Genomic DNA, 23,083 nt, shown 5'->3' with positions numbered 1-23,083 from the left:
TACTTTGGGCATGGAATTAAAGCAAAGAAGGCAGAGAATCTCACAAACATGGGTTCTTTTGTGCAGTTGTTGATAATTTGAGGAATTCAAGTGCTCAAATGTATTCAAAATGCTCTACCCTCTCTTTATCGTACTCCAAGCAGTTTGAGGGACAGCAAAATGTAGTGGAAAAATATTAGACTTTGTTGACAGTCGAAGGGACTTGAATCCTAGCCTTTGCTTATTGATCTTAGGCAAGTTACTTGTCAGAATTTCATTTTTCTCACTGGTGATAAAGAATCATGACACTTTTAATTTAAAAGAAATACAGTCTTTCAAATTATTTGTTATATAGTGTGTCCTACAGAATTGTAGGTTTATATTTGTTTATCCATGCCTGTAGGTGAAGAGGAAAGTGCCAGTGATTCCTTCTGATTTGTCAGGATGATCTTAGAAGTATTAATCTGTTTCCAAATAGAGAGATTGCCATTACGACTTGATCGCTAGGTTGTATTAGCTTCCTGTTGCTGCTGTAATAAATTATGACAAATGTAAATAATAAATACATTTATTATCTTACAATCCTGGAGGTCAGCAGTCCTAAAAATCAAGGTGTTGGCAGGCTTGAGCTCCCTCCAGAGGCTCTAAGGAAGAATATTTTCCCTTTCTTTTTTCAGCTTCTAGAGATCACCTGCCATCCTTTGTTCATGGTCCTTTTTTCTCTCTACAGGTCCAGCAGTATAGCATCTTCACCACCTCTGACTCTGACATTCTACTTCCATTGTTATATCTCCATCCTTTGATCCTTCTGTTTTTTATAAGGATTCTTGTAATTACATGGAGTCCACCAGGGTAATCCAGGATAACTTCTTCATTTTAAGATCCTTGATCACTTATGCAAAGTCCCATTTGCCATATAAAGTAACATATTCACAGGATCAGGACATCTTTGGAAGGCTATTATTCTGCCTACTACCTCAGGTTAATGAGTTAACAAGCAAGATACCTAGTTAGAATTACACATTTCTTTTATAGGTTATTTTCATAGAACAAAACATCAGTTTCTAAAGTTGTGGGAGTCCTACAAAATGTCTTTCTTTAAATAGTACTTCCAAGGAAAGATTTGTATTAACAGAGAATAGAATTATTTGGTAGCAGTTATGATTATTCATAAGTCTCCATATTGTAAAAGAGAACTAGATTGACATTCTTGTTAAAATTTCTCAATTTAACATCTTTTAAATTTAGATTATTTGAAATAAGTATGAAGCAAGATGGTTTCTACCCCTCCACAGCTTGAGGGAAGGGAGTACAAAGCCTCCATCTTTCTTTGAGTTTCCTTTTATGATTATGAAGATTTGTATTTGTAAAGTTAGGCTCTGGAATTTCATTCACTAATTTTAAGTAAAAAGCACGTCTGGAGCCCAATTTTGCTTGTGGAAATGGACAAAGGGTTGAAAAGAATTTTATTATCAGTGAAATTCTATATTTTGTGCCTTGTAAAGTAGTTCTTAATATTCACTGTGATCACTTTACAAGGCCCTGACCTGTTTAGTGAATGAAAGGAACTTTAATACTCTTTTCTGTACTTTCCACCTTTTTGTCTCCTTGAACTGTACTGTAATAATTTTTACAAATTATTTTCTTAATTTGTTGATTAATGTAGTACCTTGGATTTTTTCATTTGAGGCACTATTTTATTCTTCCAAAAGTTTGATGAGATTTAATTGTGATATACACCATGTATTAAAGTTTCCTGTTGCTTGGAAATACTTTCAAGTTTATTTACTTCTTTATCTGTAGTAAAATATTGATCTTATAGTTTGTGTTTGCTAACCTCAGTGTTAAGTCTTTTTTGTTATTAGCTGATCCTGCTGTTTTGCTCCTTTATCTAATTCAAGGCTCAAGGATCTCTAGGGCAAGTCATGTAATTCAGCCAGAGCTGCAGAATGACCTGCTTCCATTCATCAGCCCCCTGAGAGGGTAGACTTTTGGGGTCCCTGATTATTGTGGGGAGAGTCTCCTATTAGTTTTCCTACTCTGTATAGTTCTGGACTTTAATCTGTCTCTTTTGCCTTCAAAACAACCAAAATGAAAGTTAAAATTTTTTTTGGAATGGACAAATGCCCTCAAGGCAGAAAATGCCTCCCTGCTTATCTATTTCTGTAGATTCCCATTTTCCCCTGCTGTTTCCCTGATGCTTCCATTTTTTTTTATTGCCCTGTATTTTTATTTTTAAGAAGATGTTATTTCTTTTTCATCAAGGTTTTGTTTTGTTTTGAGCATGAGGGTTTGTCCAAACAACCTTGTGGGGAATAACCAGAAGTAGGAAAATTTCCTATAGCTCTTTCCTACATTTTCTTTGAGATTAGGTTTAGGCTCAGAACTTCTCATTACCTTGTGGGTTTTCTTTTCTTTATTTTGTAGACGAAACATACAGTGTTCAGAAGAGTAGGTACTTGCCCAGGGTCACCTAGCAAGTAAATAGTAATACTGTTTTTTTTTTTTAAAGATTTTATCTGTTTGACAGAGGGAAAGAGATCACAAGTATGCAGAGCAGCAGGCAGAGAGAGAGGGGGAAGCAGGCTCCCTGCTGAGCAGAGAGCCCCCATGCAGGGGCTCCACCCCAGGACTCTGAGATCACGACCTGGGCGGAAGGCAGAGAGGCTTAACCCACTGAGCCACCCAGGCGCCCCAGTAATACTGGTTTCGAGCCCAGCTTTGTCCAGTCCTGAAGCCTGTGTGCTTAACCAGTCCAATGCACTGCATCCTTTGGATTCTGTTGTTTTTTGTTCCTGGAATATGGGACAGCTTTCTTCTAGGAGGAGGGTAAATGTTGCATTGTGTTTCTCTTACCAAGTTTTTATCCCTCAAGGGATAAAAGGTCTGCACCCTCTGAGGAACACATGTATTTCTGTGCCTCTTTCAGAAGATTGATGCCTGTTTCCAAGACATCCTAATAAATACGAGACCCTCTTCTACCACCTACCCTTGGCCTTTCAGAACTGAATTTAGGGACAGTCAGTATCCCAGATTTAACCACAAAGTTTTATTTTCTTTTTAACTGCAGGATAGTCCACTCGAAAGACCAAAATGCACTCCCAACTGAATTTAGAAGGAGCTAAGGACAAAGGGATCCAGGAAGACATTCTCTTAGGTGAGCGAAGACAGGAGAATGAGACAGGTAGGAGCTTGAGAATTTATAGTTTTGTTAAATAGTGTTAAGAAAATTTTGGAATTTTGGTTGGTGAATGCCTGCAGGGCACCTTGACATGGTGAAAAACACAGGAGCTTTGGAGCCAGACACACTTGAATCGACACTCAGTTCCCTTACTTACTAACTCTAAAATATTGGGTGAATCATTTCTCCTCTCTGGCTTCAGTTTCTTCATCTATATTATTTGAATAATAATACCTATCTCTCAAGGTTTTCATGTGAAATATAGGTAATATACTTTGGTGAAGTGTTTGTGCTTGGTACAGGCTTACTAAATAATTATAGTAGTGTTATCATTCTTGTTGCAACTGTAGGGGCAAAAAAATGTTCACTTTTTTTTTTCTAGGTGGACTATTTCATGTATTTATTATCTGTTTGCATTTCTTTTTTGTGAATGGTTCACTCATGTTCTTTGCCTGTTTCTGTATTTGGGTCTATCATTTAGTTGATAAGATTTTGACTGAGAATAGTATCTACTTCAAAGAGGGAATTTCAGAAAAAGTCAGAATTCTAAAGAATGTTAGAGATCCAGAATTCAGGGCCAATTCATCATAGTCTCTGCTGTGGAGAAGACTTGGCATGTGATGACATAGGCTGCAAGAAAGCTTGGCAGGGAAGGATCTAACATAACATACTCCCTTCTCTGCAGAAATCTGTTGTAGGCACAATACTGCCACTTACAATATATAATCCTACCAAAGAGACAGACTGTAAGTACATTGAGGAAAGACCGAGCTAGATGTTTTTGTATGAGGAAAACCTTTAGGAGAAAGAGCAGAGAGGTATGGTGGTTTATTTTTTTCAATTTATTTTTTTATTTAAGTTCAATTAATTAACATATAATGTATTATTAGTTTCAGAGGTAGAGTTCAGTGATTCATCAGTCTTATATAGTACCCATGCTCATTACATCACGTGCCCTCCTTAATGTCCATTGCCCAGGGATGGAGTAACTGGGTAACAGAGGTATAGTTTATAGGACCGTAACTCTGCGAAGGTTTTAGAATTTGTGAGACACTAGAAAATTTCCAATGGGGAGAAGCCCTACATGTATGATTAATGTCTAAAAGCCTTTTGTTGGTGTTCAAGGGTGATGCCTCAGAGTACTCATAGTAGAGAGAAACCCTGTGAAGGTAATGAATATAGAAATTTTTTGTCATGATGCTGAGCTTATTTGACATCTGAGGATTCACACCTGAGAATTTATTAATTCCTATGGCTATGAAAACATGAAGAGGCCTCAGGCCGAATTTAATTCTCTTTCAACACCAGAGATTTCTTTCCAGAAGTTTTCACCGGAAAACTTTCCCAGTGTGAGAGAAATTACAGTGGGTAATCAAGCTTTTTCAATTATATGAAAATGCAGAGAGAAACTCTTTGAATGTTTTGACTATGGGAAAGACTTGAGGACAAGCTCAGACTTAAAAATTTTTTTTTAATTTTTACTTTTTTTTAAAAGATTTTATTTATTTATTTGACCACAGAGGGGGTGGGGTGGGGGGAGAGGACAAGCAGGGGGAGCAGCAAAAGGAGAGAGAGAAGCAGGCTCTCTGCTGAGCAGGGAGCCTGAAGCAGGGCTTGATCCCAGGACCCTAGGATCGTGACCTGAGTTGAAGGCAGACATTTAACCAACTGAACCACTCAGGCACTCCCAGACTTTTTTTTTTTTAATGTAAGAGGGTTCATAGGGGAGGAGAACTCTGTTCGCAATGCCTGTGGGAAAACTTGCAGATCCAGCTCAAACCTTGCTAAGCATGAAAGAATTGACAGTGCAAAGAAACCTTATGGTGTGTAATAAATGTGGGGAAGGGATTTTGGTGATAATCAGTCCTTATGGAACATCAGAAAACTTAAAATGGAGATAGAAGGAGATCCTTGTTTATCGTCTGTCAATTCATTGTGGAGGAAACTGTACCTGTAATGAATAAGCCTTCATTTAGAGGCTGTTTTATCTATCGTCAAGTAATTCATAAGGGCGGGATCTTCTATGTTTATAAAAAATGTGAGTATGCTTTCAGCAGGATTTAGTCTTTGGTGGGTCCATAGTGGAGAAGAATCTTTCAGGTACAGTGAATGTAGAAAGGCCTTCAGTTTTATTTGAAAGATTTTATTTATTTATTTATTAGAGAGAGAATGAGAATACAAACAGGGGGAGAGGCAGAGAGAGAAGCAGAATCCCCATTGAGCAGATAGCCTGATGCAGGACTCCATCTCTGGACTCTGCGATCATGACTTGAGCCACCCATGCATTCTGAAATGGCCTTCAATTTGAAGTGTAATTGTATTCAGCATTAGACAGTACGGTATCTTACTGATGTAATGATGTGGGAAGGTCTTTGTGAGAAAATCAGATCGTGGTAGAAATGAAAAAAAATTCATAATAAAAATTGATTAAAATACACTTGTTCCATATAATTATACACCTACCATGTGCCAAGCAGTGTAAGAACTTTATGTAGTTTGTTTAATCATTTAGCTCTTGCAACAAGCATTTGATATAGGAATTCTTATCCTTGTTTTACATGTGAAGAAACTGAAGAAATGAGATGGAAGAATTTTCCTAAGGTCACATAGCTATCACTGGAAGAGCCAGGATTTGAATCCTACATAATTTAATTGTTAGGGGTTTCTAATGGCGATGTGTATATTTTCAGAGATGTGTTAGCCTTTATTCATCATTAAGGAATTAATTCCAGAAATTGGAATTCACTCTTTAGTGCAGTGAGTTTTGGAAGCCTTAAGTCAGTTTTGGAATCTGGTAGATGGTCCCAGAAATTCCACATTAGGCTCCATAAAATGGAGTAAGTTTCTCTAACTCCCTTTGAATAGGGATTACCTCTAATCTTAGAAGATTTCACTCATAACAAAATTCTGTTCTCAAATGTCCATCCTGTAACCACTTCTCATGGTTTAGGCAATTTGGTGTAGTGTAGAGAGCACAGACTCTGAGATTAACTAGGACAGCTTCATCATCAGGAAGTAAGGGAGAGCTGTCCAATTCTAAGAAAGACTGAGTAGGAATGGAAGACAGACAGATGTCCTGGGAGCTTTAGAAACAGAGCCAGGTCATTTTAAGAATTATAACTAGATGAGCCAAAATAAACAGAATCTAGTCCATAAGGAATAAAGAAACTAGGGTATATGCTATGATTTTCTCCTTGGGTGGGTATAAAGGTTGCTTGTTTGTTACCCAGTATTCAGAGGAACTGCTACTTGAAATTGCCACAGGAATATTCAGTTTTCTAGCACTCAGAAATCAGTGTGAGTGATATTAGAGTGAGATTTTTGGGATTTGGAAAAAATGCTCCAGTAGGTTGTTTTTCATTTGAGAAAAAGGTTTTTTTAGTCTTTACTGTACTTTTCCAGGGGGTCTGGATGCAGAAGAAATGAAGGTGATAAGTTGATCCATTGTTTCTCCAAGTGTGATAGGCCTGTTACCTGGTCTTTCAGGTATAGCACTTTGCTTGTTACCAGATTTCTGATCCTTAGAGATGAATATTTTCTGAATGAATTGACAAAACTGAAGTATAAATCAGAATGTCAATATATGGGATTTTGTCTTCTCTGATAACAAGATGTCTCTCCAATTGGCAGTGCTGGATGCACATGAACAGAATTTACCTCGCAATGTTGATTTTTGCTACAACATTCCTTTGTTACATGTGCCATTGCTGTAGTCATACTGTTGCAAATGTTGTTTAGGAGATACTCTGCCTAATCCCATATTAATTCTCTTAGATCAACTCTGATAATTATTGAGGCACATCTTCGTGGCAGCCCATGCTCTAGGAGGAGAAATAAATTGTATATGTCATGCCAATTCCAACTGATTGAAATAGGTTTTCATAGTATGCTGTCTTGAGAACGAGTCTGAGGTCCAGGGAAACAATATTGGGGATGATAACTGATGTCTGCTATAGATGTGAGTTTGGTGTCAGACTGGCCTCATATATTATATCCTCATGATGACTCAGTCATTCAGAAACATTTGTTAAACATCTTCTCTATACCAGGCACTGTGATAGATACTTTGAGTAGAGATGTGAGTAAGACACGCTTTTTTGCTCCCAAAGGAGCTAATACTAGTAGAAGAGACATGTAAACAAATATACACAGCAGTCTCTTACACATGTTTGACAAAAAAAAATATAGAGAGAGTACATTAGAGACACAAAGGAGAAAATAGTTAATTTCAGTGGGTGGGAGAGGGTTACAGAAAGAAATTAATGCTTAAGTTAAATAATGAAAGGTGTATAGATGTTACCAGTGTTAACTGCTGGGGCTGAGGAATAGCAGAGGGTCAGTCATTCCAAGCAGTGGTGGTATGAGCAAAGATACATCATATGAAATAACTCTGTGTTTACAGTATGTTTATGGTATGTTTAAGAAGCTAAGTATAGTTGGAACATAGAGAGTGAGAGAGGGTGTGATGAAAAGGAGACTGGTTAGATCAGGGAGAGCCTTGAGTGCTATACAAATAACAGTGGGGAGATATTTGGAGATTTTAATCACAGGATTAACAGGATCAGATTTGCATTTTAGAACTATGTAGTCAATGAGAGTATAATGGATAGACTGGAAAAGCAGAACTGGGTACAGGAAGACCAATTCAGAGGCTATTACAGAAGAGTAGAGCTGTTGAAGCCCGAGTTAAGGCAATGGGAAGGAAATGAGAATACATACATGTGAGAAATTAAGAACTCAGTCACTGACTGAATATGGGGCGGGGGGTGAGAGCCAATGGAGAAGAAATCTAGTGTGATCCTCCATTTTCTTTCTGCCATAGGTGGTTGAGATGTAAAAGCCATCCCATGGTGGGGGTGCCTGGGTGGCTCAGTCCGTTAATCATCTGCCTTCGGTTCAGGTCATGATCCCAGGTTTCCAGGATTGAGCCCTGCATTAGGCTCCCTGACCATGGGGAGTCTGCTTCTCCCTCTCCCTCTGCCCCTCCTTCCCCCTCTACCGTGTTCGCTCTCTCTCTCAAATAAATCCTTAAAAAAAAAAAAAAGCCATTCCATGAGCTGCGTAGCTTAGAATGGGGAGCTGGGGAGCGGATTTGGCAGGGGGAAGTGTGGCGGGGGGGTGATGAGTTCTGTATTGAACATGCAAAGTCTCAAGCACCTTCAAAGTGTCCAAGAGGAATTATCCAGTAGATAGTCAGGAATTGATTAAGCTGCCATTAAGCAAGTAAGATTATAGATAGATTTGGAAGTCATTAAGCATAGAGGTGGTGGTTTTAAGGTATGAATGGGACTGCTCCAGGGGAGTGTATGGAGTGAGGGAATAAAAGGCGAGCGCAGGAGAGCAGGGCAGAATCCCTGAAACAAGCATTTTAAGGGAGGGCAAAAGCAAGCTGAGAAAGAGCTGCAGGAAAAGTAGGAGGGGGACCAGAGGAACTATTACATTCTAGTTGTGCCCTCCTGTGGTGGTCCAAGCTTCTTTCCCAGAATAAATCTTCCCTTTCCTGTTTTTAGTCTCTAGGTTCCCTGGTTCCTGACTGATTTGAACCCCAAATTCCCAGTCATACGCTACCTGTAAGACTGGGGCTACCAAGTCCTCTGGAAGTCACTTCTCAAGTGTAAAACTCCTCTTTAATAATTTAAGAGCAATTTGGAGCACCCCCTTATGAAAGAGTTGCAAAAGAATAAAAAGCAAACATTGGGGGCCCCTCAGTTTCTACATTTACATGTACCCTACCTCTTTTGATCTGTTCTGTTGGCCATATTAATTTCAGCAATTCCCAGGTCTCATCACATCCCTTTCCTTTATAATTAAATGGCTCTGGTCATAACTAAAATATATTTTATTTTGTATTTTTATTATATATATATTATAATATATATATATTATTTATTATAGTAAGACCTATATATGGCTTAAAAACCAAATAGTAACAAAAAATAGTATTGTTTACCTTCACCTTTCCCACCCACCAGGCTCAAATACCTGAAGTAGCCTGCTTTGAAATACATTGGCTATTTCTTTTGGTTTTTATCTCAATAATGCTAAATAATATGGCTATACTGGCATAGCTTAGAGATACTCTGGGTTCAGTTCCAGACAACTGCAAAAGTGAATATTGCAATAAAGTAAGTCAAATGAATTTTTTGGTTTTGCATGTAAAATTTGTGTTTACACTATACTGTAGTCCCTTAACTGTACAATAACATTATGTCTAAAAAAGCAACATACAGCCCTTAATTGAAAAGTACTTTATTGCTAAAAAATGATGACCATCATATTGTCTGAGCTTTCAGTGAGTTGTGATCACTGATCACAGATCACCATAACAAATATGATAATACTAAAAAAATTTGAAATACTGTGAGAATTGCCAAAATGTAGCACAGAGACACAAAATGAGCAAATGCTGTTGGAAAATTGGTACCAATAGATTTGCTCAATGCAGAGCTGCGACAAATCTTCAATTTGTTAAAAAAAAAAAAAGATGCAACAATCTGGGGCGCCTGGATGGCTCAGTTGGTTAAGTGTTTGTTTTTGGCTCAGGTCATGATCTCAGAGTCCAGGGATGGAGCCCCACGTTGGGCTCCCTGCTCACTGGAGAGCCTGCTTCTCCTTCTCCCTCTGTCCCTCTGCCCCTCTCCCCGCTCTCTCTCTCTCTTGCTCACTCGCTCTTGCTATCTCTATCCCAAATAAATAAATAAAATCTTTTTTAAAAAAGTAGCTATCTATGAAGCTTTATAAAGTGAAGTGCAACAAAACAAAATACGCCTGTATATTGCATTATTTCAGATATTAGCTGTTGATTGCCCTTTTATAGTAGATAAAAATTAAACTCTCTACCATTTTTCTTCTCCATCCTTTTAATATAGTTATAGCATATATTTTGGTTAATGATAATGTTTATTAACATTGGGCGAACTACTAAAGAGACAAGTAGTTAATTGTGATTACATTTCTCTTGTATACCTTTTTGTCATTTCTAGAGATAATAATTGCTTTTCCCCTCCATTTTTTAATATATTCCTATCCTTTCCATCAGATCTCTCATGTCTGATTTTTTTCTGCATGTTCCCAAGTAAGTCAGAGTATCCAAAAAAATTTTTTTCTGGAAATCCCCTTCCTAGGGCCTTTTCTTCTGCTTCAATCTAGACTATTTCTACTCCTGATTCCTGGAGGCTTTTAGAATTTCCACTTTATCACTGATTTCCGAAATTTCGTGATGGCATCTGTTGTGCTGGACACTTGGTAGACTCCTTCAGTTCGTATTTAGGCTCTAGAAATTTTTATTATTTCTTTTTATAATTTGCAAGCTCCATAAGGACAGTAATTTTTATCTAATTTCTGTGTCTCCAGTGCCTGAGTAATAATTATGCCTTATACATGATAGGCACTTATTATTTGTTAAATGAATTGCTATTTACATTTAAAATAATATAAATAAAGTAATATCAGTAAACCCACTAGCCAGGACAAGTAAGAGAACATTGGTGGTACCTTAGTGCCCACCCTCCCCATGTGCCCTTCTGGTCACACTCCTGTCTGTCTCCACCTAGAGATAGCACTACACTGGCCATTGTATTAATAATCCCCCTGGTTTTCTTATAGTTTTATCACCTGTACGTTACAGGTGATACTGTAAACAGCATTCTGTTTAATTTTGAAAAAAAAATGAAAAGCAAGCACAAATCTAGTTGCACGAGGAATGTGTGATTTGCCCTTGTTAGTCTTCCAAGAAAACGGGTTCTGGGCCGAAGACTGACTTCACCTTCCCTGAAAATTTAATAAAGCCATTTCTGGGAAAATTAGCAAATGACGTCATGAAGTTTGGTGTTAGGATGAAAGTCCTATGTCTATCTAATTTATTTTTTCTATTGTAGGTAATTTTTTCTTTATCTGTAAGCTTCTAGGATATTTTCTTTATTATTTGAATTCAGAAATTTTGATCAGGGTATGCTTAAGTGTGTCTTAGAATGGAAGCTCCATGAAGGCAGGGATTTTTGTCTATTTTGTTCACTGATATATCTTAAGTCCCTAGAAAAGTGCCAGATACATAATAGATCCTTATTAGATGTATTGATTAAATGACTTGTAGAAGCATAAATTAATAAATGGATAGGTGAATGGTTAGGTAAGTCAGTCTTGTCTGCAATTCAGAGGGCCCTTTTTCTTCTGTCATTTATTTAATGTGGCCTCTCCTGCCCATGTCTCTTTTCTCCTTTAACTCCCCTATCTACCCATCCATATTCACATGGTATGATCCTAAGTGTCTTGTCCTTCATTGACTCTATTACTTTATAATAATAATAATAATTATTATTATTATTAAAGTGCTGTGTATAAATTTCTATAAATTTCTAGTCCGGTAACTCAGAGCTCATTAGTGACCCATCATTTTTCATTTTATTATTTAATTGGAACGTTTTAAAGCTTTGAACTTCCAGAAAATTTTTGGTAAGTATGTGCTGAGCTTGACTTTTCTTAGTTGTACTTATTACTCTTTGGTCAGGTTTTCACATATTTTATCCAACAGTTTTGTTTTATTTCTCTTTGACTGCTGAGATGTAATTTTGTTTGTATTTTTGCTTTTATGAGTGATCACTTTATTAGCCTCAATGTAGATTGGAAAAGGCACATTTGAGTCAGTACCTCTAGAACACCAACTATGTGTAAGTATGAAAAGTGTTCCTCTGCAAAAGTGGTCACATATGAATTCTAATCCTTACACTGCTGTATTTCCAGATAACAGTTGGCATTCCTTCACAACACTGATTGTTCCAGGGTAGAACTGAAAATTTCAATATTTGGGCCTAGTCACCTTGGACATAAATTGTTCTCTGAAATGGTGGTCTTTTAGTGAGAGCAGACAAACACAGTATTTAAGTTTGTATGCAGGGGCTCCAAAGCTGGCATGAAGCTAACTAGCAAAAAGAATGAGAACTAAAATGACTGCTGGATCCAAATTTTTAGAGAACTTGTTTTTAACAAGAGCATCCTATCAGACTAAATTCTAGTTTTTTTATTAAAAGTTTTTTTACTCTATAAGGAATGGTTCACACTGATCTTCCTTTAATAAGGCTTCCGTAAATCTGGATGAATGGCCGAACCCCTTTCTAATATCCCATATAAAGGTTTGCCACCCCATTCCATGACAGAGCTCTTTTGGTTTTGCCATCCTAAGACTTAACAGTATAGCCAAGGAAGATCAATCCGGTTGGTATCTGCTCCCCACTACCCTGATTAAGTAGTACTTACTGTACAATGGTAACTCTACTCCTTCAGATTCTGGACTCCCTAATCTAGAGGAATTGGGAGTTTAGGGGTGGCGACATACAGTTTCCTTGTTTAGACCTATTCTTAGTTGCTGCCAAGTGTTTGTCTTGAGTTCTAGTCAAAAACAAACCTCACTTAAAAACTTACCTGTGTTCAAACAATAAAGCCAGTAAAGAATTTTCATGATTTCAAAGGTGTGGGAATTTTAAGAGACTAATAAATAACACTTTGTCTTCCCTGCCTAGGTTCAGACCAGTTGAAATATAAATTCAGGAATCAGATAGATGGAGATCAAAATATCATCTTCATTACTGATACAGATGGTTGGAGAAGGCAGTTTTAGTGTGAACTTCCTAATGCTGGACCCCAGCTGAAAAACCAAGAGACTCCAGGCCAAAAGTAGGCCCCTTATTGAATGGCAAGGAGCTAGTCAGAATGCATGTTCTCCATAGGCATACAAATCCCTGGGAGAAAAGTAGAGAGCAAGGGCATGAGCCAAGCACACACAGATATGTCTTTCAAACACATGTCTTATAACTCATTCATTCTCCTGTGGGCAGAAAAGCAAGACTGTTAGTCCAGAATCTGAAGGAGTAGAGTTACCATTGTACAGTAAGTACTACTTAATCAGGGTAGTGGGGAGCAGATACCAACCGGATTGATCTTCCTTGGCTATACTGTTAAGTCCTTCCACATGGAAATATGAGAAGTAAAGATTAAGTGTTCCATCTAACACAGCTCAGTGATATATTCAGTACTGCTGCCATTTGCTTGAAGCTGTCTGTCTCTGCAGGACCAAAAATATCACAGTTTTGCTGTAACAAGAAAAGCTATTAGGATGTTTTGGGAAGTCTTAAGTATAGTGCAAAGAACTTAACTGCATAGATCATAATTAAAAACGGACACATCAGTGAAGTATTTAAAAACCTCATCTAAATGCTGTACTAAAACATGAAGAAATGCTTCTTAAAGGCAAATATACCAAAAGGAATCCATTCACAACTATTTACCAAGTGGGAACATTAAATATTGTACCTTTATACCTTCTGAGCATGATACGTCCCTCTACTTACTAGAGCTTTAAATGAAGCTTCAGGTGAGAAATTTCTCTGTATTATCTGGGTGCATGTAATATCTTCATATTGGGAAAGTGTGTGGGTGTGGGTGCGGAGAAGAGAAGGGAAGGGAAAAAAGAAAATGGGATTTCAGGGGATGGGCACCATGTGTAAAATTGGATGATCTGGGCCACGTGTTTGATGCAGAGCTGGGGAGAGTATTGAGTGACAGTAGGATAGTGGGAGTGATATGAACAAGCAAGGTATGTGATAATCATGACATTGGGGACAGTGAATAATGGGGGAGAATGGTCTGAAATCACTGAAAATGAAGGAGGTTCAGTGTGAATGATAGTGATAGGACAAGATCAGAATATATGTGATAATGGTAGTTATGGACATGATGTATGTCATACTGTGGAAGATGAGAATTGTGTGTGTGTGTGTGTGTGTGTGTAGTTATGTGAGAAAGTGAGGAGGGAGAGATAATGGTAAAGGACACAATGAAACAGTGGTATTATTATGTGTAAAAATGTGGATGGGTATTTCAAGTAATCATAGGAGGAAGTAGACAGTAGGTGGAATGAGGAAAGTTTAAGCTATAGTAGAAGATAGATTCGTAGTAGAAGTGATACGGTTAGTGTTTGTATGTATATGTAATGCCGGGGGAAATGAGAAGTGTATCCACTTTTAGGAGCAGAGAGATGTGGTGAGTATGTGTGATAAGGGGGAGTGTAGAAAGTGTTATGATAATTTGGAGTGTGGATATCACGAATGTCTGAGTGAGGTTGTTGAATAAAGCATATGATGGGAAAATTGCAGTTTTGAGTGTCATTGAGGAGTGGGAAAAGTATGTGTGTGACAAATCTGAAAATGAGTTGTTTAAAATGATTAGGAGATATCTTTATTTATCTAAAATCCAGTGGGTTGAAGTCCTGCATGATTTCTTCAGTGTCTCAGACCCCAGACATATATATATTTTTTGTTTCATGACCATTAGCATGCGGCTCCCATCTTTCAGGTGCCTCATGGTTGCAGGATGCCCTATACAATTTTATTCATCATGTCTGCTTCAGGTAGGAAGATAAGGAAGAGGAGAGGACAAAAAAAAAAAAAAGAGGAGAGAATTAGTTTGCTTTATACAGCACTTTCCCAAAAACCTTACCCAACAATTTCCACTTACATCCATAGGACAGAACTGACACATGGCCACCACTATCTACAAGGGTGTCTGGGAAGTGTAAGTTTACAGCTAAGAATGTTGTCACCTATAATAAAAGTCAAGGTTTATTTAGTAAGAAAGAAGGGATGTTAGGTAGGATATAGCTAAGAGAGAAGGAGAATGGTTGTGGATATGGGAGAGAGGGTACCTGTACCCCTGAAGCAAATAATACATTATATGTTAATTAAAAAAATAAATAAGGTGTGCAATGTAAAAAAAAAATCCCAGAGGTAACAGATACAGGTAGGATTCAATATACAAGGAGCACTATAAGACTGGCATAGTTTGAGATTCTGGAGATAAAAATAGACATGTTTTCTCTGCCCTCATGGAGCTTACTGTCTTGCAATTAAAGACAGACATTAATCACAGACCCAAATATTTGTGAGGTTGACACTGTAATAAGTGTTGTGGAAGCTAAGTGCATGGTTCTGCGAATAGATTTAATGAGGGTTTGACCTACTCTGGAAGGCCAACAAAGGAGGGAAGTGACAATTGAATTGAGACCAGAAGGCAGATTCAGAATTAATTGGTTGAAGGATGGATGGATGGTTGGGATGGGGGAAGAGTGTTCCCAGAAGAGGAAATGGCATGAACAAAGGCACTCCTGTACTCTTTTTATTTTTAAAATGTATTTTATTTTTATTTCATTTAGAATATTTGTTTCTGTTGTGTCTTCAAGTTCACTAACGTATTCACTAATTAATTCCATCCAGTGAATACTTCATTTCAAATATTATGGTTTTTGTTACTAGATATGACTTGTACCTTATTAAAAATGTCTCATTTCTCTACTTAACATGACTATTTTTCTAGCTTTTTCCACATAAGGAATATAGTTATAGTACTTTTTTTAGAGAGAGAGACAGAGAACTCTCATGGGGGTGGAGGGAGGGGCAGAGGGAGAAGAGAGTATCTTAAGCAGGTGCTGGAGCCTGAGGTGGGACTCATTCTCACCACCCTGAGATCATGACCTGAACTAAAATCAAGAGTCACATGCTTAAATCAGCTGAGCCACACAGACACCCCAATTACAGTAACTTTTTAAATTAGCTTGTCTGCTAAATATAACATCTTTGTAAGTTGTGGGTCGATTTGGATTGATTGATTTCTTTTGCCCTCACATTTTTCTGCTTTCTTGCATGCCTGGTTTTGTTTTTTGTTTGTTTGTTTGTTTGTTTTTAAGATTTTATTTATTCATTTGACAGATAGAGATCACAAGTAGGCAGAGAGGCAGGCAGACGGAGAGAGAGGAGGAAGCAGGCTCCCTGACAAGCAGAGAGCCCGATGCAGGGCTCGATCCCAAGACCCCAGGATCATGACCCGAGCTGAAGGCAGAGGCTTTAACTACTGAGCCACCCAGGCCCCCTTTTTGTTTGTTTTTTGAATGCTAGGCATTATGAACTTTACCTTTGAACTTTACATTTTTGTGAAATTTTGGTAAATTTTTTGCCTGTTGGTGCTAGATATTTTTGTATTATACATCTTCTTGAGGTTTTTATGGGATGCAGTTATTTCAAAGGAGTTAAATCTTTCTTGAGTCTTGCTTTTAAGATTTTAGGCAGGACAACAGCAGTGTTTTGCATAAAGCTAATTATCCCAGACTAGTGAAGGGAGGCCCATCTGAACACCCCATGCCTCATGAATTACGAGTTTTTCTGCTCTGGATGGTAGGAATAGGTGGGAACAGGCATTATCCCCAGACCTGTGTGAGCTTTTGACATTTGTACCCTCTAATCTTTTCAGGTGGTTCTTTCCCCAGCTTTGGGTAATTTACTTACATGCATTTAACTGATCAATATTCTGCTGGATAGTTTATGACAATCTTCCAAAATTCTTCAGAATTCTCCTTAAGTGCAGCTCTCTACTTTTTGGTATTCTTGTTCTCTGAACTCTAACCACCTTGTTCTTTCTGAGCTCATCTCTGTTAACTCAGCGAAGGAAATCCTCTGGGCTCTGACTGCATTCTCCTTCATTGCACCATGAACTAGAAACTCTTCCAAATTGTAGAGACTCACCTCATTCCCCGTCGCCGCCACCGTGACCATCTCTCAGGGATCACTATTTTTTCACAGCATGATGTCTGATGTCTTAGAAATAATGATTTCATATGTTTGTCCCCCCCACCTTTTTTAGTGTTTTTGCCAGGTTGGAGGGTAAATCCAGTCCCTGACTTGCCTTATAGGAAGCTGTATGGTGGAGACTTGTTAGACAGTCCTTTCCTTTTCCTTTTCCTTTTTCTCTTCCTTTGCTTCTTCCTTTTTTCTTCTCCTCTCTTCTCCTTTGAGCTTGTTAGTTTCCTCAGTACTGCCAAGTATCAGATATGTGACAGTTGTACTTCTAAAATTTTTATTATCAAGGTGAGGAGGAGGAGTCTGAACAAAACAAGAAACATATTCAAAATCAGGGGTTTAAAGAAGATCTTTATTTTTTTTAAGATTTTATTTATTTATTTGACAGAGATCACAAGTAGGCAGAGAGGCAGGCAGAGAGAGAGGAAGGGAAGCAGGCTCCCTGCTGAGCAGAGAACCCTATGCGGGGCTCGATCCCAGGACCCCAAGATCATGACCTGAGCCGAAGGCAGAGGCTTAACCCACTGAGCCACCCAGGTGCCCCTAAAGAAGATCTTTAGATCACAGAGAATATGACCACATATTCCAAGAGTATATCTTCATGACTTCAAACTTAAGAAACTTATGAGTATAAAGTTACGTTAAAGAGGCAGATTTACTTCCCTTCAAAGGATAGATGTTTAAGGCTTGGGATAGATACAGGATTGGAAACAAGACTACAGTAAATGTTAGAATAATTGTGCTCTAATCTCAGACACTGTTATTCATGAGGATGAACCCATACATAGGGCAGGCAGTCCATGGTGTGGGTCATAGGATCTTAGCTTTCTTTTTTTTTTAATATTTTATTTATTTATTTGACAGAGATCACAAGTAGGCAGAGAGGCAGGCAGAGAGAGAGAGAGAGAGAGGAGGAAGCAGGCTCCCTGCTGAGCAGAGAGCCCGATGCGGGGCTCGATCCCAGGATCCTGAGACCATGACCTGAGCTGAAAGCAGAGGCTTTAACCCACTGAGCCACCCAGGCGCCCCTTGATCTTAGCTTTCTTTATCCAATTTCAATTTCAGAGATTATAGGTCACCAAAAAAGTTATGATAGTGAGAAAACATGTATAAAGCACATTAAAGAGCCTTTAGCCGGGTTTCAGATTTTGCTAACATCAGAAAATTCATCAGTAGAGATAAACCCTATGAATGTAGTGATCATGGGTCTTTCAGCCAGAGTTCAAATGTTAGTTCGGTATAGTTGAATACATAGTGAAGTGAAGCTATAGGAATGTAGTCAATGTAGAAAAGCCTTTAGGAGCGACAAACCTGAGTAGTCATCAGAAATTTGAATCTAGGGAGAAACTATTAAATATCTAAAATGTGATAAAATACATCTCTCTCTTCTTATCCCACGCAGGCTCCCTGATCTCTATAAGTGATTCTTTGGATTGCTGCTCCCATGGCTTTGACAAAGGAGGGAAAGCACTCTTTCCCAAACCAAAGACTTACAACACTGAATTCTTGTCTAATTTTTTCTAGTCTTTAAGTACATTTGGTCAGTGAAGGAATAGAATAAGTATCAGTAGGGTGACTACTCTGCTATTCTACGTAAGTCCTGTAGGAATGTGTTCAGAATTCCTTGGTGGCTCCCTTTAGAATAGGGAGATACTTGGTATCTTTTTTTTTTAAGCTATGTGGCTTTAACTAAAATTCTGAGGCAACTTTAAAAGTCACATTCAATAGCCTGCTAAGTTGGTATTGTGTTTTCTTCATGCTGTAATAAAAATAGGCTTCTGTCATTGTTTAAACATCAGAATAATTTAGATTTGTATAATTTCTCCCTAAGAACAAAGTCTTAATAAATAAATTACTAAGAAGGTATGGATTATTTTAGGTGCCTAAGTATGCATTTCTGAATTACTTTCCTTAAAAATGAGTATTTACTTGGCTTTTGAAAGAGTAAGGACACCCCTAGTATTTTTTTTTTAAATGGAGGAAATGATGGTAGAAAATAAAGTAATAATTTGCGTGTTTTCCTAGATCAAGAAATCAGAAACAAAATTAAATGACTTAATTAAATAACTAAATTAATTAAATGACTAAAAAACACTGAAAAGTGTGTTCTCTTAGTTAATTAGTTAATTATATATTAACTATTTAATTAATTTAGTTTATTTAATTAAGTGCTGTCTTCATTAATCATAAATACAATGTAAATCAATTAAATATCTTGTCTATCAAGCCAGAAAAGATATTTTTAAAGCAAATACTGAATATGATCAAGGGCACATGAGGACTCTTCTGCATTGCTAGTGTTGATAAAACTTTCTGGAAAGCATTTGGATATTGAATAACAGCCTTAAAATAGTTCATGCCTCTTTGACCTAGTAATTCCATTTCTAATAATATACCCTAAGGAAATAATTGGAGATATACAGAGAGCTTTGTGTGGAAAAATCACCGCAATGATAATCTAATGGACAAAAATAAATGGAAACAACACCCTTTGTTAATTAGTTGAGTAGGTACATTTATATAATGGGATAGTATATAATTATAAAGAAGTTTACAAAGGCTTTTTAATATCTTGGAAAATGTTATAATGTCAGAATAATTGTTAAGTAACATTATGTTCTAAAACAGTTGCAGATGCAGTATATTATCATTGTGCATGGGGAGGTGTGATATTGGAGTTGTTATGGGCCATTTTTCCAGTGTTTTTCACATGATCCTTGTTTCATAAAATGAAACCAGAACATGCCATAAGCTGAAGTATGTGATGACTTGACTTCAGCTCTGTATCCGTTATAGTTGTTAATGCTTCATGATTCTCAAATTAGGAGGTTTATAAGTTTTATACTGATGGTGAACATTGAGGACACCTTTGGAGCTAAATCTTATCCCGGGTATCTAAGAACATTCAGATATACTTGTGAATTTTCCAGTCCAAATGACAGAGGGTCTCTAAGCCACAAGATACCAAAAGCCCATATGGTAAGATTATCTGATGAGATATCAAACAAACACCCTCAGACTGCATGAGGTTCTCCTTGCAGGGTTACTCTTGTCTCTTCTGATAATCTTCTCCTTATTAATGGAATATTAATTGCTGTGGAGATGGGAGTGAGGAATTAATTGGAAGGGAATAGGGAATTGGTCAGTGTGAAGGAAGATGCAACCTATTTAAGTTTATGCCAAGATCATTTGAAATGTCATTTTGCCTGCTCTCATGCTGAAAATTGGCATAAAAAACTCCATAAAGTATCTCAAAATTCTGCAAGTCTAACTGGACTCAGTTTTGTTTACATTTGACTGAGATACAGTAGTCCTTGAAAAGAGGTAATACATGTGTTTTTGCTCATTATTGTTTCCCCAGCACTTACCACAATGCATGGCATCTAGCAGGCGTACTTAAATTTCTTTAAAAATTCTTACACAGATAGAAATACAGGAGGTAAAATCAAGTTAGCTTCCATCCAAAAACATGGAAGGATTTTAAGAATTCTATAGTGCTCATTTTGAGGCACCATAATTTTTTTTTATTTTTTTACTTTTTTAATTTCCAGTATAGTTAACATACAGTATAATATTAGTTTCAGATATACAATATAATGATTCAACAATTCTATACATTACTCAGTGCTCATCGTGATGCTTGTGTTCTTTAATCCTCATCATCTATTTCACCCATCCCCCCACCCACCTCCTCTCTGGTAACCATCAGTTTGCTCTCTGTAGTTGAGTCTGTTTCTTGGTTTGTTTTTCTCTCTCTCTCACTTTTCCCTTTACTTGTTGGGTTTGTTTCTTAAATTACACATAGGAGTGAATTCATAGGGTATTACCTTCCTCTGACTGACTTTGCTTAGCCTTATACTCTTTAGCTCCATTCATTCTTGTTATGGGTGAATAATATTCCATTGTATATATACACCACATCTTCTTTATCCATTCCTCTATCAAGGGGCACCTGGGCTGCTTCCATAATTTGACTTCTGTAAATACTGTTGTAATAAGCATAGGGATGCATATATCTCTTTGAATTAGTATTTTTTTTAAGATTTTTATTTCTTTATTTGACAGAGAGAGATCACAAGCAGGCAGAGAGGCCCGCAGAGAGAGAGAGGAGGAAGCAGACTCTCTGCTGAGCAGAGAGCCCGATGCGGGGCTCGATCCCAGGACCCTGAGATCATGACCTGAGCTGAAGGCAGCGGCTTAACCCACTGAGCCACCCAGGCGCCCCTGAATTAGTATTTTTGTATTTTGGGGGTTACATATCCAGTAGGAAGCATCCTAATATTTTATGTTTGGGTCTCAATGTATAGCATCTATGTAGAAGTTTCAAAAAGGACCCATTATTTCATATGATTATTCTATCATTCACTCCACTATGATTTTGGTTTTATTTCTTCTTGTATATCTGTTAAATTATTATTTTTATATTATGCAGTGAACTTTTCATCTAAAATAATGTTTTACCTTTAAGTACTATGTCTGATATTAATATATCATTTGTTTGTTGTGTGCCATAACTTATCCCATCCTTTTATTTTTATCCTGGATATATGTTTATGTTTGAAATGTTTCTCTTATGTATTGCACACAGTGATGGAGAAATGTTTTCCATAAATTTCCTTTGACTAAAGCATCCCAAAATATCTATAATTGCAGTTTTTATTTCCTCTTTAAAGGAAAACTTCATTTATTCCTTCTCCAATGCTCCTGTCTTTATGTAGTTCCAAGTTTCTGCCCTATATTGTTTTCCTTCTCCGAGATAATCTTTTAACATGTTCTTATAGGATAGATCTACTGGTGATGAATTCCTTCAGTTTTTGTTTGTCTGAGAAAGTATTTCTCCTTCACTTTTATTTTTTTTAAAGATTTTATTTATTTGACACACAGAGATCACAAGTAGGCAGAGAGGCAGGCAGAGAGAGAGGGGGAAACAGGCTCCCTGCTGAGCAGAGATCCCAATGCGGGGGCTTCATCCCAGGACCCTAAGACCATGACCTGAGCCGAAGGCAGAGGCTTAACCCTCTGAGCCACCCAGGCGCCCCTCTCCTTCACTTTTAAAGGATACTTTGCTAGATACAGAAATATAGGTTAGTGGGGTTTTTTCTTTAATGTTTTAAATATTTTCCTCCACACTCTACTTGCTTGTGTGGTTTCTGATGAGAAGCCTTCAGTAGTTCTTATCCATATTTCATTATAAATAAGATACTTTTTTCTTCTAGCTTCTTTCAGGATTTTCTCTTTGTCTTTGATCTTCTACAGTTTGAAAAGTATGTGCCTCAGTGTAAATCTTTTAGTATTTCCCCGTTTGATGTTCTTTAAGCTTTCTGGATCTGTGATTTGTTGTCTTCATTAATTTTGGAAAATTCTTAGCCATTATTATTTGCAATATTTCTTCGCTTCATTCTCTCTCTGTGTTCCGGTAATGCATATATTTCATCTTTTGAAATTGTCCCACCATTCTTAAATATTCTGTTTTTTTTTTTAAGATTTTATTTATTTATTTTTTTATTTGTCAGAGAGAGAGAGAGCACAAGTGGCAGAGTGACAGGCAGAGGCAGAGAGAGAAGCAGGCTCCCTGCTGAGCAAGGAGCCTGATGCAGGACTCAATCCCAGGACCCTGGGATCATGACCTGAGTCAAAGGCAGTGGCTTAACCGACTGAGCCACCCAGGCATCCCAGTGTTCTGGGTTTTTTAAAATTGTTTTTCCTATTTACTTTTCAGTTTGGTATCTCTTAATCTACCTTCTAGCTTTCCTCAGCTGTGTCCAGTCTACTGATGAATCCACCAAAGGCATTCTTCAGTTGTTATGATTTTTTTCTAGCATTTCCTTTTGATTTTTTTCTTAGAATTTCCATCATTCTGCTTACTTTACCCACATCTATCCTTTGCGTGTTGTTGGCTTTTTTCATTAGATCCTTTAATGTACTAATTACAGTGTGTTGAATTCCTTGTTTGATAAGTCCAACACTCTTTCATATTTGAGTCTTATGCTTCCTTTGTCTCTTCAGACTTTTTCTTTTTGCTTTTTGGTGTGCCTTCTAATTTTTTTTTGAAAGCTGGACATGATGTATTAGGTAATAGGAAGTGAGATAGATTGGTCTCTAGTGTGAAGATATGTGTTAATCTTGTCAGGAGTAGGCTTTGTTTAAAGTTTCCTTCAGTATTAGATGTCAGAGGCTCCATATTCTTCTAGCATCCTAGATTTTGTTTCCTCTTTTGACTTTGGGCTTCCTTAAGTTCTCTTCCTTAGTCTGTCTTGCAGTTCATTCCGTTATAACCCATTGTTAATATATTGGAGCCCTGCTG

At 37.4% G+C, this 23,083-nt stretch overlaps 1 protein-coding gene across 3 annotated transcripts in view; it reads left to right on the top strand.

Annotated features, from left to right (window-relative positions):
• Positions 1–23,083, top strand: part of LOC125091748 (melanoma-associated antigen D1) — a 56,084-nt gene that overhangs the window by 15,704 nt on the left and 17,297 nt on the right. The window contains exons 1-2 of one of the 3 annotated variants that reach the window (XM_047715683.1): positions 3,050–3,163; positions 6,563–6,646. Coding sequence is in view for 2 of the 3 variants with exons in the window: in XM_047715680.1 (XP_047571636.1) it covers positions 3,073–3,163 (91 nt within the window). In the remaining variant the exon portion in view is untranslated. Of the gene's footprint in view, positions 1–3,049; positions 3,164–6,562; positions 6,647–23,083 lie in introns of those variants that run through there. The other 2 variants (XM_047715681.1, XM_047715680.1) reach the window with 2 other exon arrangements.

The sequence above is a fragment of the Lutra lutra genome, chromosome X (genome assembly GCF_902655055.1).
Source record: "Lutra lutra chromosome X, mLutLut1.2, whole genome shotgun sequence".
NCBI lineage: Eukaryota > Metazoa > Chordata > Mammalia > Carnivora > Mustelidae > Lutra > Lutra lutra.
This window is presented reverse-complemented; position numbering and strand designations above follow the sequence as displayed.